Source organism: Schistocerca americana, chromosome 5 (assembly GCF_021461395.2).
Source record: "Schistocerca americana isolate TAMUIC-IGC-003095 chromosome 5, iqSchAmer2.1, whole genome shotgun sequence".
Lineage (NCBI taxonomy): Eukaryota > Metazoa > Arthropoda > Insecta > Orthoptera > Acrididae > Schistocerca > Schistocerca americana.
This window is the reverse complement of record NC_060123.1, coordinates 99,861,262-99,881,979: the sequence shown is the minus strand read 5'-3', so window position 1 is coordinate 99,881,979 and position 20,718 is coordinate 99,861,262. Positions and strand designations below refer to the sequence as shown.

General features: G+C 44.6%; 1 protein-coding gene across 1 annotated transcript in view; it reads left to right on the top strand.

Annotated features, from left to right (window-relative positions):
* LOC124615945 overlaps positions 1-20,718 on the top strand; it is a 373,296-nt gene that overhangs the window by 289,107 nt on the left and 63,471 nt on the right. The window contains exons 4-5 of the mRNA XM_047144145.1: positions 276-392; positions 8,990-9,175. Of these exons, the coding sequence (XP_047000101.1) occupies positions 276-392; positions 8,990-9,175 (303 nt within the window). The remainder of the gene's footprint in view (positions 1-275; positions 393-8,989; positions 9,176-20,718) is intronic.

The following is a 20,718-nucleotide window of genomic DNA, read 5'->3' as shown; positions in this document are numbered from 1 at the left end:
GACATCTCGGGGAACCGTGACCATTGCAACTATAGTGAAATAAGATGCACCGTCTGGTTGACTTGCCATGCTTTATTTGGGTTACCGGTTTCGGCCCGTAATACTGATCATCTCCAGGTTCACATAAACATTACTCCGAAGTGTAGTTTGCCACCAGGCGGTAATTCAAAGAGACCCAGACGGTGCCGCTTTACACTGTACGTGAATGGTGCTCACCATACATGTCGCAGAATTCCTTCTAAGTTCTAACCGCACCACCTTTTTTTTTTTTCCAGTGAACTGCTACGCAACAAGACGCTGCAGTTCCTGAGCCGGACGCTGCCCATCCTGAGAGAGGACGAGACGCTGCCCAAGGTCGCGCGCTTCGAAGAGGAGGACATCCAGACCAATACGTGAGCTCGCACTCCAACCAGCCATTCTGCAGGGGCTCTTTCCAAGAGTCGAGCTATTAGCTCTATCGCTGGCATATCAGAGTCTCGGGAAACTTAGGAAACTAGTTACTTCTCCGTTAAGACTGTCTTCAGGGACTTTTGCAACAACAGTCTTATAGTATTTTAATCACAGTTATTATTTCCCAAAATTTCTTGTTTATTTCACTGCAGTTGTAATTCTTATTCTTCTCTATCTTCTGCCCATGTACCCTTTTTATTTGTGCTTTGTCTTGCCTGTAAATCTTTCAAATCTTCACACTCAATTCTAAATAAATCAGCTTGCGGCTTAGTGAAACAGATAAAGACACTCGACTCGTTTTCGGAATACCGAAAACTCAGAGGACAGATTAGTCACGCACTTAAAGGAGCGCTTTAATGGCAGTGGAACACTGCAGATTAAGTAGAACTAGCAAGCAGTCTTAGGAGTCGCCATTGCTGTCGTCATATTAGTCAAGCAGCGTGTATATTCCAGTCAGTTGTATGAAATCAGCCCATTAAAACGCGTAGACACGCAGAAGTGACAGAATGGCAGAAATGAGCAGTCTTGTTTGGACGTGACCATGACAACACTGTGAATGAAGTTACGCAATTGATTGGTGTATCAAAGTGGACTGTCCAACGTGTCTACAACCAATGGTGTAATACTCGGAGCCATGTAACACCGTGTGAGAATAGTCGTATTAAAATGAGCCTAAGGGACAGGTCGAAGACGTGTGTCACGACTTGTCAGTGATAACAGTTATCAAACCCGACGGTAACTGATGATGTCAGCAACTGTTGCTCCAACTCAACCAGTTTCCGAGCGGACATTGTCAAAGGAAGTACATATAATGTACATTAGGAGTCTACAAGGTCCCCTTGCGGTATCAAACGCCCATAGAATTTCCCAGTTTAGCCATGAGTTCGTAAAAATTTATGTAGGTGGCTAACATTATAACTGATCATGCCTTCCCATCCGAGACTGCACTAGTTACCGATTTCCTGTATTAACGAAACGGCGCGTAGAGCTTCCTCCTACCCGTTTTCTGTGAGGCTCTCAGTTCTTGAGCGCCAGAAGACTTACGGTTCCCCTATGTATTTATAGCCAAGAAAGACTCGTTATCCAAAAGTCGCGTACTTCTTCCCGCTCCAGTGATTCACTACTGCGCCAAGTGGTCCATCCGTTCGTTACTGATGCCTGCGTCGGAAACAGGGTCCAACTCTTTACTGTTGAATTCTGCAGCACTGCTTGAGGCAGCGAATTGTAAAATTCAGGAAATTAGATGCTGTCGAAAAGAGGAGGACAAGTTAGATATCTTGCAAATGGCCAAAGCTCACAGCGACACATAAAGCTGCACGTCTTGTATTGGCCAAACTGCACAGTAGCCGCACAGTACCTGAATGGAGGCGTCAGATGCGCTGTGTGGGGGGGGGATTGTAGATCTGTCGGAGGTTCTTATATGACTTTTCACCGATGTTCTTTGTTATCGTGAACATGAAGCAGAATGTTTATTTCAACATTTTCGGTAACAAAGTGTTGATCCCTCTTCTTCAGCTTCATGGCGAGTTTGCTGCGGTTACTTCCATCTTGAAAGATGACGACAGGCGCGTTCACCTGGCTGCACGCATACGTTCCTAGTTTGAGAAATACTAATGCTCTCTATATCTGATCGACCGGTTCATTAATTCAGACATCTCAGTCCCACAGAAAACGAGTGTAACAATTTGGAATAGTGTGTGGAACGTAGGAATATTTCCGCAGTTTGGTAACTCTGCAGGATCTAACGATCAATACTTGGCTTCAATTGGATAACGCATACATGAATTAACCTGTGAACTCTCCTCCTCAGCGAACTGAAGCCTTTATCAAGACAATCCACGTTGGAGTGTAGAATGTATGAGACAGGCGACATATCATCAGGGTTTCGGAAAGACATCATCAACACTAAGGCGCTATAGTCATGGACTGTGCGGCTGGTCCCGGCGGAGGTTCGAGTTCTCCCTCGGGCATGATTGTGTGTGTTTTTCCTTAAGGATAATTTAGGTTAAGTAGTGTGAAAGCTTAGGGACTGATGACCTTAGCAGTTAAGCCCCATAAGATTTCACACACATTTGAACATCATCAACACAGTTCTGAAGAGAGAAACAGCCGGCAATGACGAGAATTATCACACAATCAGCTTAGCGGCTCATGCATCCAGGTTGCTCACAAGAATAATTTACGGAAGAATCGAAAGAAAAATGAAAGATCGTTGGATGACGATCGGTTTGGTTCTATAAAATTTAAAGGCAGCAAAGAGGCCATTCTGGCGTTGCACTTGATAATGGAAGCAAGACTGAAGAATAATCAAAACCTCTTCATAGGGTTTGTCAACCTGTAAAAAGCGTTCTGCAATGTTAAGTAGTGCAAGACATTCGAAATTCTGGGAAAAATATGGGTAAGCCATAGGGAAAGACGGGTATTATATAATATGCACAGGAACCAAGAGGGAACAATAAGAGTAGAAGAAAAAGAACAAAATGCTCGGATTAAAATGGTGTAAGAGAAGGATGTACTCTTCCGCCCCTACTGTTCAATCTACACATCCAAGAAGCAATGACGAAAATAAAAGAAAGATTGAAGAATGGGCTTAAAATTCAGGGTGACAGGTTATCAATGATAAAATTCGCAGATGTCATTGCTATCTTCAGTGAAAGTGAGGAAGAATTACAGGATCTGTTGAATGGAAGGAACCGTCTAACGAGTACAGAATATGGATTGAAAGTAAATCGAAGAAAAACGAAAGTAATGAGTAGTAGAAGAAATGAAAACAGCGAGAGACTTAACATCAGAACTGATGATCACGAAGTAGATGAAGTTAAGTTAGGAAGCAGAGTTAACCACAATGGACTAAGTAAGGACAACATAAAAGCAAGACTAGTACTGACAAAAAGGGCATTCCTGGGCAAGAGAAGCCTACTAGTATCAAATATAGACCTTAATTTGAGGAAGAAACTTCTGAGAATGTACATTTGGGGCAAAAAAAAAAAAAAAAAAAAAAAAAAAACAGCCTTGTATGGCAAGTGAAACATGGACTATGGGAAGACCTGAGCAAAAGAGAATAGAGGCATTTGAGATGTGGTGCTGCAGAATAATGTTGAAGATTACGTGGACTAATAAGGTAAAGAATGAGGAGGTTCTCCACAGGATTGGCGAGGAAAGGAATATAAGGAACACAGACAAATAGAAGGGACAGGATGATAGGACAACTGTTAAGACATCAGGAAATAACCTCCATGGCACTACAGGAAGCTGTAGAGGAAGACAGAGACTGGAATATATCCAGCAAATAATTGAGGATATAGGTTGCAAGTGCTACTCTGGGATGAAAAGGCTGGCACAGGAGATGAGTTGGTGGCGGGCTGCATCTAATGTCAGAGGACTGATGGCTAAAAAAAAGTCAAGGCTAGAGGCGGCGGGAGTGACTAATGCCTTGTCTTGTGTGCTTATTTTCTGCCATGTGTCACTGTCATTTGACGTCAGTGCAGGGACGCTTTCTTCGAAGACATCGCGATTATTATTCAGCTCCAGCTAAGTTTGTCACTTGTGACCGCGAGGCACGCTGTAATTCATTACAACATATAAAAATGTTTCTCATTGTTTTACAGTCCGTGACGTCACTCTTTACTTGTGGCGATCGTCATAGAAGACACGCAATGAGCAGCGCTAGGTTGCTTGATGATCAGAGGATGTAATCGCAAGAACGAATCCAATTTGACGCTATCCCTTCTTCAAACGACAATGACGGGAATAGGAAAGAAGCGTACAATGCTCATTCTGTCTGGCACCACAGACAGAAGTAATATTTGCGATCACTCGGCAAGACAGCAAAGTAATTTTCCATTTTAGATGGGGATCCTTTTGATGTCTTACTCGTAAGTAATCCCTTGTAGATAGCTTGAACGTGCCCAAAAAACAAAGCAGGAATTTTGTCGCCTCTCTTGAGGACATAGTCTGGGATTCAGATTTCAGTGAATGTGCGAAGAACGCTAGAGTACAGAGACAGCGTGGGATGAATGTTTATAGCACGCACCCCCGCAATGAGCAATACAGTCTGACGTCACCCAGATACAACCCACTTGCTGCTTCTGTCGGCCATGTGACTCGTTCGGACTACCAAAATGCAACCTCCGAACAAGGCAGTTTACAACAGCTTATTTATTGACAGCTGTCGTACACCCAGTTCATCACATGGTCGAGATACAGAACTGCCTATTCCTCATATTTACAACAGTCTCTTTGTATTTCCTCCTCTTCATATATGTATTCTGCAAGTTCCACATGATTGTGAATGCATAGTGAGTTGACCAACGACTGTTTAGCAATCCCCCACACCGCTTATAACAGTGGCACACAACACCTAGTTGTACGGGGTTAGTGGAAGTTGCAGCGAACGGACCACTGAAATTTGTTACTCTTTTTCCTGTCTTGTATGCCATCCGTATATTTCATGTGGTCCTTGTCGTCTTCGATTCGGCATCAGTTTCTTCGAGAGGGATTTCGACAGGGCAGATCACACAAAGCATCATTCTTTCACTACGATGAAGCGGACAACCAGAGATATTCAGTTCCAGACAACATAAACCCTCTACAGCCTACATATTCGCCGAGAGAAAATTCAGCAACTGTATTGACATTTCAAAAATATATATATCATTTATTTTCCAGTTCCAGTTGCACATTTTTGTAGAGTATGACTAGTTTCGAACTTCGGGGATGATTTTCAGATCTACGTAGTAACGTCAGCAGTTCGTCGTTTCTGTATCGGAACTACACATCCGATGTGTCTGATTTGTCATGCCGAAAAAATGGCAGTGGTGCTGAAAAATAAACGATATATAACTTTCTTTAAATTCAACAAGCAAAGCGAAACTAAATCAGTTTCTTTTTTCTTTCCTTTTTTTTCATTTCATGAGATTGAGTTTTGGCCTTGCCATGAGTTCATGAAGAGAGATGGCTGAAGCTAAATACTCGTACATTAGCAAGCACTGTGAATCTTGAAACTTCGTGGCAGATTAAAACTGTGTGCCGGACCGAGACTCGAACTCGGGACCTTTGCCTTTCGCGGGCAAGTGCTCTACCAACTGAGCTACCCAAGCATGACGCACGCCCTGTCCTCACACGTTTACTTCCGCCAGTACCTCGTCTCCTACTTTCCAAACTTCACATAAGCTCTCCTGCGAACCTACCAGGACTAGCACTCCCGGAAGAAAGGATTCTGGAAACGTCCCCCAGGCTGTGGCTAAGCCTTGTCTAGGCAATATCCTTTCTTCCAGAAGTGCTAGTTCTGCAAGGTTCGCAGGAGAGCTTCTGTGAAGTCTGGAAAGTAGGAGACGAGGTACTGGCGGAAGTAAAGCTGTGAGGACGGAGCGTGAGTCGTGCTTGGGTAGCTCAGTTGGTAGAGCACTTGCCTGAGAAAGGCAAAGGTCCTGAGTTCGAGTCTCGGTGCGGCACACAGTTCTAATCTGCCAGGAAGTTTCATATCAGCGCACACTCCGCTGCAGAATGAAAATCTCATACTGTGAATCTTCTTGACAGACTGAAACTGACTGCGAGATGGGTATTCGAAACCAGCCCCTTACCATGAAGGCTAGTTGCCAACTGTGAGTTCGGATATCTCAGTCGATATAGTCAATGCTCGCAAAAACCCTTCAGTCTGTGTTCACATCCCAGGAAGTTTCACAACAGCGCACATTCTGTTCATCTACTGCCTCTTCACCCATTTTCGCAAATCATCTTACTATGTGTGGCGGAGGGTATTTTGAGTAGCGCCGCAACTTTCCACTTTTCCTGTCCCAGTTGCGAATGGTTCCCGGGAAGAATTGCTAGTAAGCCTCCTTCTGTGCTTCATGATCATTCATGATCCTTTTATATATAGCAGGGAGTAATGTATTGGTGGACTCTTCTAGAAACATACGCCTTCGGAACTTCAACAGTAAAGCTCAACCCTGTGATTCAGAACGCCTCTCTTGCAGCGTATGCCACTGGAGCTGGTGGAGCATCTCCATGGCGGTTTCGCGCTTATTAAATAAAGCTGTAACGTAACGCACTGTTCGTCTTTGGATATTATTTATTTCCTCTATCAATCATGTCCGGTACGGGGTCCAGACTGACGAGTAATATTCAAGTATTGGTCGAGCGAGATGATGGAAAACATCAGTCTAGATGAACGACCATTATGTCTTTTACCACCTTGAACACGTGTAAAAAAGTACTTGTCACCATTAAATATACATGGTTATATAAATATCTTCGTGTATAAGTTATTATTATTATTATCGTATGTATCAATTACAGTAATACACATTTAGCAAATCAAATATATATATATATATATATATATATATATATATATATGTGTGTGTGTGTGTGTGTGTATATACACACACACACATATGTGTGTATACACACACACACACACACACATATATATATATATATATATATATATATATGGACATGTGAAATTATATACAGTACACAAGTTTTACAACGGCTCAGACTATACTCGGATGTTGACGGACTCGATCCAGTGGAGTGCCTCGTGGGATGCTTGATGGAGCTGCTCAATGCCACCAGGGAAGCGTCTGACTGGACATTCATTCTCAATGTGGCTCATTGTTTGGGTGTCACCACAGTCACACACACTGTCACTTGAAAAGCCCCACTTGTGCATGTTGTATTTGCACCTACCCTCTTCCGTCCGATATCTGTTTAACGGCACCCACACCTCCCTTGGTTGGTGGAAGCCTGGAACTGGAACTATTGGATTGTCTAAAAGTTCGTGGTTTCGGGTTCTTGTAGCTTGCCACTCACGTTTCCACTCTGCGTCCTGGTCGAATCTTGTGGATAGCATTTGGACTCCCATTTCATATGCTGGTCCTCTAGATTTGAGGCGTTTCCTGGGCAGTGATAGCAAATCGTCATGGAGAGGGTTCGAGTTGTTTTCAGAAACTTGTTGACAGAGGTTGTAAAGAGCAGCCTTCAGACAGAGGTCTGGTGGACAGATGTTTGGAAGCACTGGTAGCCAGCAAGTAGGTGTAGACCAGACTGTACCACTAATTACTCTCATAACTGAGTTCAGTTGGACGCCTACTTTCACTACGTGGGCGCTTCGGAGCCAAACTGGTGCAAAGTATTCTGCTGCAGAGTATACCAGTGCAAGGGATGCTCCTCGGAGGACTGATGTGGTTGCTCCCCATGCACTGCCTGCCAGCTTTCTCACGAGGTTCACTCGTGTTTGTATCTTCTTGGCCACGTTGGAAAGGTGTTTTTTGTATGTTAAAGTTCTGTCCAGAGTGACTCCCAGGTATTTTGGGGTGACTGTGCCAAGAGGGCCTAACTTTCGGCTGATGTTTGCTGACGAAAGGCGATTAGAGAGGTGGAACGGGCTTACCTCGGTTTTAGAAACATTTTGACTCAGTCGCCATGTGTACAAGTTATGAGTATTGTTTTAATATCTTAATATCCGCATGTCTGCTGCAGTGGACGCCCTCGATAACTTGTTTTTAATATTGTAATGTTTATATGAATGCGTGGTGTCTATTCTTTCGAACATGCCAGAAAGACACCACTAGGAATCCGCAGCTGTGATACACATGATGTAAACTGAAGGTGGAGAGGGGAGAAAGGAAAGGAACTAATGATAGCAGCTGCATCGGGACTTAATGCGGAGTCAGCGGCGACGAGTAAATATGTATGCCAGACTGGCACTCGAACCCGGGATCGCCTGCTTAGTAGGCAGTGGTGTTAAGCGCTGCGCCACCCGGACACAGTGTTTACAGCAAATGCGCGGCGTGTCTCGACAGACTCCGCAGCTGACCCACTCTCCCACCTGGCACCACCTGTCCACGGTCCCCGTCCATGTCCTCCAGGCTCGCTAATTTTAGATTCCGCTGGAGGTCGAAAGTAAATGTGTATCTGCACCGAAGGTTGTGGACATGTCCGAAAAAACAGACACCACACATTCATGCAACTGATTGTCCTCGATGGGCAATGAGTCCACAAACTTCATCGCGGATGCACATTTACATCCGACCTCCAGAGGCAATCTAACATTGGCGACAATGAAAGTCATGGACGGCGACTATAGATAGGTGGGATTGTGGGTCAGCCGGGGAGCGTGCCGATATAATCCACGCACTTGCGATAAACCCTATGTCCGGACGGCGCAGTGGTTAACGCACCTGCCTATTAACCAGGAGATCCCGAGTTCAAGTACCGGTCCAGCACACATTTTCACTCGTCGTTGCAGCTGATATCGTTAGTTCCTTTCCTTTCCTTTTCTTTCATCCCCGTCCACCTTCAATTTACGTAGTTCTAATGTCTGCCTGTTCATAGATTTGTCCTATAATGTTTCTTCCAATGCTAACTTTGGATTCGTTACCAGATGCTCTACTAATTTGTTCCACCTTTTTTTGTGACGATTTACCGTAGACCCGTTCGTTCGCCTATTCTATTGGGTCTGTATGTGACACGTTACAGTGCTTACCCTGCACTTTAGCTCGCCACGCCAAGTGAAGGTTCCGCTTGTTTACAGACTGAGCCGAAGTAGACGCAGTGCGACCTTGGACGAGCACGGCGAGGCCGCCGCCAAGGACCCGGCGAGCGTGGAGGAGGAGGAGAAGAAGGCGAAGGACAATGAACTCAAGCCGCCGGAGGAAGGACCTCTGGAACTGGAGGAGGGACGCGGGGCCCGAAAGTACTGCGACAAGGGCGGCGGCGTGTAAGTCTGACAGAATGTCGCAACCACTTTTATTTCCTCTTCGCTAATCCACTTAGCACTATGGCTACATTTATTACCCTTAACCTATCACAGTTAATAAGATATTCTAAATAGATTAGATAAAAATGATTAAATTTTTCCATCATTGAGTTACAACAAAAATGCACTGCCGTAAAAAAATTACAACACCGTCAAGGAGCCGCACGGGGTAGCCGCGCGGTCTTAGGCGCCTTGCCACGGTTCGAGTGGCCTTCCCCGTCGGCGGTTCGAGTCCTCCCTCGGCGTGGGTGTGTGTGTTGTCCTTGGCGTAAGTTAGTTCAAGTTAGATTAAGTAGTTTGTAAGGCTGGGAACCGATGACCTCAGCAGTTTGACCCATAGGAATTTACCACCACCACCAAGGACTGTGTTGAGTGACACGGCTGGCCGTTGTGGTCGAGAGACCTGTCTGTGCGTCCTCTTGTTTTGGCTCTGCAAGTAACAACTGTGTTGTGTTTAGAGGTGAACAGTTTGTGCAACATCCATTCTAGGATAAAATCATTATCCACCAAAGAGTACGTACTACTGTTGGAGAACTTGAAGCATTTGTACAGGGTTGCATTATGGGCCACGAAAAGCTGGTTCAAATGGCTCTGAGCACTATGGGACTCAACTGCTGAGGTCATTAGTCCCCTAGAACTTAGAACTAGTTAAACCTAACTAACCTACGGACATCACAAACATCCATGCCCGAGGCAGGATTCGAACCTGCGACCGTAGCGGTCTTGCGATTCCAGACTGCAGCGCCTTTAACCGCACGGCCACTTCGGCCGGCTACGAAAAGCTGGATGGGCGTGTCGATGGGTTGCTGCTCATGTTGAGGCATGTACCTGTGTATGTCGCTGGTGTGAGTAGTGTCTGTGGAACATTTCCTCACCCTTAGACCTGGTTCTGGACGTCCGCGTACAAATGCACATCAAGGTAGATGGGTTATGAGAGCACCTAACGTGTCAGCACAGACAAACGGGGACCGTCTGCTTGCAGCTGTGCTAATGTCAGATGACCCCGGGCCAGGCTACCACTGATATCACGACACTGCCAAACACATGTACTCTTGTGTCGTGCTATTCAGATCTCCATGTCTGGACTACTCAGCAGTGCATCATCGTTAACAAAAGCAAAACTGGCATTCTACGGGCCTCAGTGAAAAATGCTAGAGCCGCTAACGGGGAAGAAAATTCTTGAAAAGCTTGCTTTAAAGCTTCAGAAATGTAAAATTATGCACATCACAAAACGAAAAACTTTGTATTCTATGACTGCAGTATCAATGAGTAATCGGTCAACTCATGCAAATACCTTGTTGTAACAATTTGTCGGGATATGGATAAGGAAATGAGCGTTTGGCGTCATTGGCCGGGAGGTCCCTTGCGTGGAAGGTCCGGCCGCCTTGGTATAGGTCTTATTACATTGAACGTCACATTGGCCGATCTGCGCGCCGGATGAAGATGAAATGATAATGAAGACAATACAACACGCACTGCCTAAGCGGAGAAAATTTCCGACGCAGCCGGGAATCGAACCCGGGCCCGTAAGACGGCAATCCGTCACGCTGACCACTTTTTTTTTTTGTAATCTCATTTTGTTCGTTTTCGTTCGTTTCATCTGCTCGGTGCGGACGTCGCAAGACACCCGTTTTAGTTCGTTGTTTATCCAGTAACTCAGTTTGTTTATTACAGAGGGCAGCTAACCCTCTGACCGAACACGCTGAGTTACCGTGCCGGCGGCCACTCAGCTATCGGGGCGGATTGTCGGGATATGAAATCGAACGACCCCTTAGCAATGGGTAAAGCGGGTGGCAAACGGCGGTTGACTGGTAAATTACTGGGGAAACGTAGTCAATGTACAAAGGAAATTGCATACGAAACCCTCGTGTGAACGATTCTAGAATATTGCTCAAGTCTGTGCGACCCGTACGAGGTAGGACTAGCAGAGCATTGAACGTATACGAAGAAGGACATTTTTTGTTTGACGCATGAGAGAATGTCAGGGAGATGCTAAAAGAACTGAACTGCAGACGCTTGAAGATAGATGTAACTAGCCCGTAAAAGCCTACTTAGAAATTTCTAGAACCAACTTTATACACAATATATTAGAACCCTTACGTATTGCTCCCATAGCGATAGCGAAGACAAGATTAGATCAATTATAGCGTCCAAAGAGGCGATTAAGAATTCTTCCCGCGCCATATGTGAACGGAACAGGAAAAAACCCTAACAGATGTTACAATGGACAGTATTTCTCAGTGGTTTGCAGAGTATAGATGTAGATGTGACATAATGAGTTTTAAAGTGATAAGAAGCATTTACGTCGTGTGCGTGACTGAATGTTCCTGGTAAGTAATTAGTGAAGCAAAACTGAGCAGTTTGAAGAGAGCGCAGAGGTACGTGAATGGCAGGCGTTAGGAGGACATGACAAACTAATTCCTTAGTCGATCTAGTATGAAAACTGAATAACGCAAGATGTGTTTAAAAATCGAGTTAAGCAATTAAATATCTGAAATATTCTTACCGTAAAACAGTTGAAAGAAATAGACCTGCATTATTAAGCAGGACAAGTGATGATGCATTACCAGAGACATCTACTATAGACTTGCTACAAGTCAAAAACTGAACTGCGTTTAATTTTAGCAACTTTTATCATAGCAAAACAGTCATTGGTTACAGTCCACTATATGCACAGGGAGATTTTAGAGCACCTACCGATGTCGTTTCAGCAACCCACACCGTTATATCTGGCCTAAAAAAAACGACGCGCGAGATTTTTATATTTTCTCGCTCGCTACGCGCATACAATTAGTCCTACAGAAAAAACTAGTAGAATCTTTTGAAGGAAATTTAATGTAGTTAAATTTTGTTATGGGATACGTTTCCGCTGGAGGCATAAAAGTCACCTTCAAACGCTCCTCCATCCCCACACCCATCCCTCACCAGACGGGACTTCAAGTTTGTCGTTCGTGGCACTTCCTCCTACCACTATGCAAAAATTTCCGACTACACGAACTATTCACGATTTCGACCTTTTTTTGTCTCTATTCATTGGGCTATTACGCCACCAGCATAGTCGGTTATTTCATTAACATAATTAATTTACATGTTCCGGTGAGGGCAATGAAAGAAAAACGACGTTTGCAAACATTTCACCAAATCAAATTATACTGTCAGTTCGATCCAAACGTGACCCTTACAAGCACAGTAGTTTCGTAGTCAGAACGCCTGATAAACGCATCTATGTTATTGTTTATTTCATGCTGTTAACATTCACAAAAGTGTTAGGTAAAATTTACACAAACGTTAGTTTTACAATTTGTAACTGCTCGATGACCCTGGTGGCGTAATAAGGCCAGTCAATGAAGACCAAAAAAGGTCGATCGTGAGAAAAATAATTAGTGCAGTCGCAAATTTTTGTATTGCTGTAGGGGAGAGTGCCTTGAACAACAAACCGGAAATTCTGACTGATGGGGACTGAATGTGGAACGGGAGATGGGCAGGGGGGGGGGGGGGGGGGGGTAGGGGGGAGCAGCGAGGAGCTCCGTTTGAAGGTCACTTTTGCACTTTTCTCCTGAGTACCTCGAGTATTTCAACGTCTCACGAAAGCGTATCGCAGAACAAAATTTAATTACGTTAGATTTCCTATGAAACGGCCCTGGTCATTTTTTTCTGTGGGACTAACAGTTTGCGCGTAGCGAGCGAGAGTATATGAAAATCTCGCGTGTGCTTCTTGAAGGCCAGAACATTGCGTGTTGCATAAAACGACGTCGGTAGGGGCAGCCTGAATCATCCTGTAAGGCACACAGTTCAGTATGATGGCCCCTTGTGTATGTAATGTAACTAACCGTTTTCGCTTTTCATATTGCTCTAAACTCAAGCGAATACCTTAAAAATTCAAAGAAGTAGATAACGGGGGCTACAAACAGCCTTCTCTTAGTGGTTACTTAGACAAATACCTTCCCTTGTACAACATTATATCAGAGAAATTAATAGACTTTTCTATTTTTAGCGGAGTATATATACACTACTGGCCATTACAATTGCTACACCATGAAGATGACGTGCTACAGACGCGTAATTTAACCGACAGGAAGAAGATGCTGTGATATGCGAATGATTAGCTTTTCAGAGCATTCACACAAGGTTGGCGCCGGTGGCGACACCTACAACATGCTAACATCAGGAAAGTTTCAAACCGATTTCTCATACACAAACAGCAGCTGACCGGCGTTGCCTGGTGAAACGTTGTTGTGATACCTCGTGTAAGGAGCAGAAATGCGCACCATCACGTTTCCGACTTTGATAAAGGTTGGATTGTAGCCTATCGCGATTGCGGTTTATCGTATCGCGACATTGCTGCTCGCGGTGGTCGAGATCGAATGACTGTTAGCAGAACATGGAATCGGTGGGTTCAGGAGGGTAATACGGAACGCCATGCTGGATCCCAACGGCCTCGTATCACTAGCAGTCGAGATGACAGGCGTGGCTGTAACGGATCGTGCAGCCACGTCTCGATCGCTGAGCCAACAGATGGGGACGTTTGCAAGACAACAAACATCTGCACGAACAGTTGTACGACGTTTGCAGCAGCATGGACTACCCACTATCAGCTCGGAGTCCATGGCTGCGGTTACCCTAGACGCTGCATCACAGGCAGGAGCGCCTGCGATGGTGTACTCAACGACGAACCTGGGTGCACGAATGGCAAAACGTCATTTTTTCGGATGAATCCAGGTTCTGTTAACAGCATCATGATGGTCGCATCCGTGTCTGGCGACATCGCGGTGAACGCACATTGGAAGCGTGTATTCGTCATCGCCATACTGGCGTATCACCCGGCGTGATGGTTTGGGCTGCCATTGGTTACACGTCTCCGCCACCTCTTGTTCACATTGACGGCACTTTGAACAGTGGACGATACATTTCAGATGTGTTACGACCCGTGGCTCTACCCTTCATTCGATCCCTGCGAAACCCTACATTTCAGCAGGATAATGCACGACCGCATGTTGCAGGTCCTGTACGGGCCTTTCTGTGTACAGAAAATGTTCGACTGCTGCCCTGGCTAGCACATTCTCCAGATCTCTCACCAATTGGAATCGTCTGGTCAATGGTGGCTGAGCAACTGGCTCGTCACAGTAGGCCAGTCACTACTCTTGATGGACTGTGGTATCGTGTTGAAGGTGCATGGGCAGCTGTACCTGTACACGCCATCCAAGCTCTGTTTGACTCAATGCCCAGGCGTATCAAGGCCGTTATTACGGCCAGAGGTGGTTGTTGTAGGTACTGATTTCTCGGGATCTATGCACCCAAGCTGCGTGAAAATGTAATCACATGTCAGTTCTAGTATAATATATTTGTCCAATGAATACCCGTTTATCATCTGCATTTCTTCTTGGTGTAGCAATTTTAATGGCCAGTAGTGTATTTCACTGGTGGCAGCAGCATGAGATATTTGTGAGTCATCAGGTAGAATGACCCTCATATATTCACTCATGAATCAAGGCAAAATTGTTTTGTGAAAAGCTGAGGTAGACGAAGTATTGGCTCGTTTTATGTCCGACGCTCTCCCACTAGTGTGAAGCGCAATAATCGTTGTATATATAGGTGGCATGCTTACAATAGCGACACAGCACATAATGAAGAAGGTGTAAGTAGGCTGGTTAAGTTTTTATGATGGTAACGCCACGTAGTGCTCTGTATGAAAATCGCTGACTGCGCTGTGCGCAGTCCAACGAGTTGGTGCAGTCTGTGGCTGGTTGGACTCTTTGTTGGAATATTCGCTTGTGTAGTGTTGGGCAGTTGGATGTGAACAGCGCCTAGCGTTGGGCAGTTGGAGGTGAGCCGCCAGGAGTGGTGGATGTGGAGAGTGAGATGCCAGAGTTTTGAGAGGATACTATAAGCGGACGATCTGGACGTATGTCCGCCAGAAAAAAGAAATTTGTAAACATGGATGTAATTTTTGAACATTATTAAGGTAAATACATTGCTTGTTCTCTATAAATAAATATTGTGTGTCAGTTTAGTGATGATCAGAATAAGTAAAGAGAAAACTGCTTGAGTACGTTGAGTATTGCTGAGCTGTTTGAAAATCAAATAACGTAGAAGTTTGCCATCACAGTCATTCATAATTTTTCTAAGGGGACGTTTCAGAGCTACTACAGTGTAATAGTTGCAGCGCGGTCGCATTAGTCGTAGCTGTGAGGCATAAACTCTGGATAACTTTGGCACATTTAGACAAACTAATTTACGTTTATACAGAATTTTAACTAATTTACGTTTATACAGAATTTTTGCAATCATACCGATTTTCTACGTACTCTTTACCCATTAACGATGTACTTTACTTCATTTGTGTTTATCTCACACACACACACACACACATACATTTATCTATTGCCCACATATACATTATAAGCATTTATGTCATAATTTACCTAAGAAACATGCCCAAAACCGAACGCGTGCTAATTTCCTATACGCAGATGGCAAGCACGCAGGCAACCTACACGTTTTCTATAGGAGGGAGAGAGCCCCAGAAACCGTCACGAGATACGTGTCGCATTGAGATGTACTTTAGTTTGTGTTGTAACCCCATAGATAATGCCAACCAGTGGCTTCTACAAGCCAGTTATTCAATGTAATGAACGATTAATGGCCAACATACCGTTAAGCGGATTATGTGCGAGCTTGCCTGGAATTCGAAAGTAGGTTGTAACTCTATGCATCGGGGCCACGCAACGGAGCTAATGTAGCAGTCGCCTAGGAGAGAGCCGCACTGACTTCAGATGTGGCTGCGACCGTCGTAAATTCGCAGGAGGTAGCAGGACCCATTTCAGCAGACCAAAGGTGCCCTGTTCCCTCCAGGGCTAGAGCTACAACGCCACACTGCCACTGCCGCCTGTTGTGAGCGGTGAGTGGCGGTAACAGGTAACAGGTAACAGGTGGGAGTCAGAGGCGTTACCCTGATGCTTGCAGGTGTAAATGAACTGTACTTATGGGACATGCTTGGCTATCACGTATATCAATATTTCTTCCTATACGAATGTCAGTTTGGAGATAGAATGATCCACAATGCGATCCAAATAGGCCTCAATTCTCAAAACACAGAAATGTTTTGATTTTCGTTCTCTTGGACACTTAGTTGTGTAGTTAGTGCGCATTTGCTATGACATTGTACGGAACCACGAGGGAGTTCAGTGCCCTACTTGTTCCGTAGACTTCTACAAGTGCGTTTCAACTTTAGTACCCAGAAGCGTGTGTTGGACGTAGAAACCGTAGCAGATCTTTACTTATCAATTCCGATACTTCTAGTAAAAGATTGGTTCTGACTAGGTGACGCAGATGACAAGCACGACGATCATTTATGCGTCACGTGCTGTATAGTGGCTACTAACGCATCACTACACAATACACACCCTGGACTAGTACACTACCGACGCTTCAATATTTCTTCAGAGCAACCTACGCGCGTCTTTTTAGACAGTCAATATTGTGACTGCAGAACGATTAGCTATTTTATCACCGACAGGCACTCTTATTAGGTCAACCCACACCACAACTAAAATCAGCTATACGGACTTAGCCTTTCATAATATTACACCACAAAAGTTCCCGTGACGTCCCGGAAAATCCTACGAGCTTTATTCGTGCCAAAGGTCTGTTCTTTGAAAGTTTTCCCAAGCGCCAATCTATACTCGGATTTTGGGGAAAATCCGCTCCAAAAGTCCACGAATCCTCACATAGAGAGTATCCCTGCTCCCATGCGACTGGGAACAAAACCCCATTAGATATTTGCCCTTTTCGCAATGACTACCGCAGTCTCTCGCACCGCATGTAATGCACGTAAACTCTCTGTCCGGATTGAAATGACTCCAACAAACCATCCCTAAGTACGCGAAGCAAGTAGCTCTTCAGCCTGTTCCCGCACATACGTTTAGTTTCCCGTCTGCAACTCCAGGGTGAGTTTTACAGCGCTCGTTACTGTAGCTGCCCGTTCTCTATAGGCATCTACAGCTTCAACAACGTGCGGAATCTCTTCTCGAACTTCTGCCTGCAGCATTACGGTAACGCATTTTAATGCACGAGATATCCTTTTGCAACAGCTATTCTGTGAGCTCCTTAAGAAGAAAAATCGGACTGACCTGTCATATTCCCTATATCAGTTTCAAGTACAGAATAACGTTACACGGCATAATTTATTTCGCTATCATTGTCTGAAACCTCCAATCGTTTCTGAAATGCCTCAGACAAATCTGCTCGCGGTTACGTCCGCGTCTTCACTGCGAGGCCTGCGGCAGTAGGACGACGAAATGAGGCGTAGATGTTGATCAGCACCATTACCATCACTTCTTGCTCTCATTCAGAATGTGAGAGGCATCTTACAGACACGCTACCCTCAATTTCTGTCTCCATTGGTATCTTTGAATACAAGTCACATCTTGCATTAGTAGACGTGCAGAGTCCATCTTAACTGGTGGCGGAGAGCGTTGCAAATTCACATCAGATGCGGAAGGGATCACGACTCAAGTTTTTTATGAAGATTTTTCACTGCAAACAATTTTATCATCTGTTAAAATAACTTTTGAGAACATTTCTCGTGGAGAAACTGTCTTGACCCCAATAAAACATTTATTACGATGTTTGCCGGTTTCGGTCAATGTTTGACCATCCTCAGAGGCTTATACCTTGATGGTAGGCGGTAGCGGCGAACAGATCAGATGCTGTGATGCCCCAAACGTCAACTGCGCTCGATCGTGGAGTCACAACACCTGCTCCGTTCGTCGGCACCGGCTACCATCATCGTATGGTCAAATACCGACCTAAACCGGTAATAGTCGAAACTGTTTGTGATCGACTTTAAAGCCTGTTAAAAGCATAGAACATATTCTGTTCATTTATACTCATGGACAGCTATCTCGCAAATAAATGCCGTGTTGAAAAGAGAGCCACACAAATGGTACTGGACGAGGTGTCACGCGACTGCCATGTTGTCAGACCTTGTACTCGTAATCAGCGGGACACACGAGCACGGGACGTGCAAGACACTTGATATCAGTGTATTTCATCGTGGTCTCATAACAACTGCTCGACGTATGGGACACTCCACTTGTGAGACGGTTCAGGCACTAGGTTTTTCAAGCCACCCTACAAGTGGCTCGACACCTCCATAGTTGACTTCCATGAGCAACAATATTTTGATGACGGGGGTAAAATCTGGCTATTGCGGATTGGAGCACGGCCAAAGTGCAGTAAATAATGCGCCAGTTCAGTGCTGAAGAGCACCGTTCGTTCAGCTGTCGTGCAGTATCGTTCGGAACCAACACCCCGGAATGGAGTCTAGAAGAAAGGTGTGCATCTATTCATCATTCGTCACAGGGTGCAAAGATTAGTAAGGAAGCGTGCCACTGGGCGCTAGAAAAACGAAAGAAGGTCGCCCGTACAGACGAATCACCGTTTTTGGCCAGTCAGTGGCATTGATAATTCCGCCGAACGCCTGATATTTCTGAAGGAGTCGCTGTGGCGATGATACCGCTCCATGAAGTATAAATTTCTAAGCTAATAGATGCCTGTGATTTTTCAGCCATATTTCTTGGGCTTCATTCAGTAACACCATGCAGGCTTTCAAAAACTAAAATGTGTGGGGGCCCCTAACTACGTACCCTCTGACTCAGAGTTGAAATATTAGAAGTCTTGGCTAGGGGCTGGGATACGTAGTTGCCGCATTACATACCAAATACTGCTGAGTCTACAGTATGCAATAAGAATATACACATGAATCGAAACATCGAAGGTTCCTATCACTCGGCAATAGCGAATTTTGAAAGTAACATTGAAAATTATAAATGAAAGATTCCAATTAAATAAAATGTGCAGGTGCTATTTCTACGCCTTTAAATGATGAGTGCGATAGCAGAAGTACCTTTAAGAATGCCATTTATTACTGCAAAACACTTACTGATGTCGATGGTCCAGCAATTAAATAAAATATAAGTTGAATAACAGCGAAACAATAGATTCCTACTTCACGTAATTAGTTATGAACAACAACATAGCTCGCGAGATATTCACTTCTAAACGCATACTACGTCTTCACTGCAGAAGCCATGGAAATGGTTCAAATGGCTCTGAACACTATGGGACTTAACATCTGAGGTCATCAGTCCCCTAGATCTTAGAACTACTTAAACCTAACTAACCTAAGGATATCACACACATCCATGCCCGAGGTAGGATTCGAACCTGCGACCGTAGCGGTCGCGCGGTACCAGACTGAAGCGCCTAGAAGCCATGGAAATCTCACAAGGGCAAAAGTCGGCACTACGAAATAGGTCTATCTCCCGCGACAACGCGCAAACTGCTCAACACTCTCCAAGTCTTTCCTGCGACTGTGCGTCCGTTGCGCCTAGCTGTCCAGTACTCTCTCATGTCGTCTCCCGTACTGTCCAGAACTCTCCTGTCCTCTCTCGAAACGAAGTTCCTCCCCCACTTCCATACAGTCTCTCCACGTGTCCTTTTTGGAACGATCGCTGTGATTGGCTAGAGCGCTCCCACCATGTCTTCAAGCCAACACACATTCACACACATAATGAAACACATTCGAAATACTGGATTTACATTTAAATAAGTTGAAATTAAATAAGTATTCCTACAGATGGACCATAAACACTCTCTAACACACATTATTAAAAACATAAACAAATTAAACAAACATATATCAAAGGAACAGAACAGAAGTAAGACAGTCGCCCAATGTCTCGGTGCTTTCTAAAACATAGTAAATATTTGACCAATTTCTTCATGAATAGGATATATCGGATATAAACAAAGACATAGACGAATAAATATATTTATAAGCATGCTGCTACCGTTTTTTCGTGTAAGTGTTGAGTACTTATGACCTGACGCGATTAACAGTAATCGGCCACTTTGACCTCCAGTAAATCATGTACTATTCAAGTTACATGCCTGTAATTCGTACCAATTTAGGTTTACACTAATAGCTTTCTAAAGACATATCGATCGACAAAATCGGATGAACCGTTTAGATTTTGGAAACTCGTTGCTGGGTGTTGCTTGTATAATTTTTCGTCAGATACTAAACTATAAACTAATAAAGATATTCAAAATATGATTACACCATCAGAATCGTCGTGCGAATAATGGGAATGTACGTGTTGCTTTCTGATGTATCATGATTCATCTGGCTACTATTAATTTCTATACGAACTGTGAAATGTCTGCCATTAAGGTTTCACAAAGTCCGCCATCTTTGGCACTCCCGGCGTGTGTCCTTCATCGATACAGCGTCACCATGGAATTCCCAGCCATGCGATCGGCCTGGACCACATGGTCTGGCCATTGTGCGGCATCGCAGGTTTCGCAGTAACAGTGATTACAACACTATTATAAGAAAGTTGATGAACGCGAACAGAAATAAAACAAGAGAAAAACTTCCGCTAGTGTACTTACCATAACTGAAGCACCTCGGTGAACGGCTAGGCAACGTCCTCCGCTTA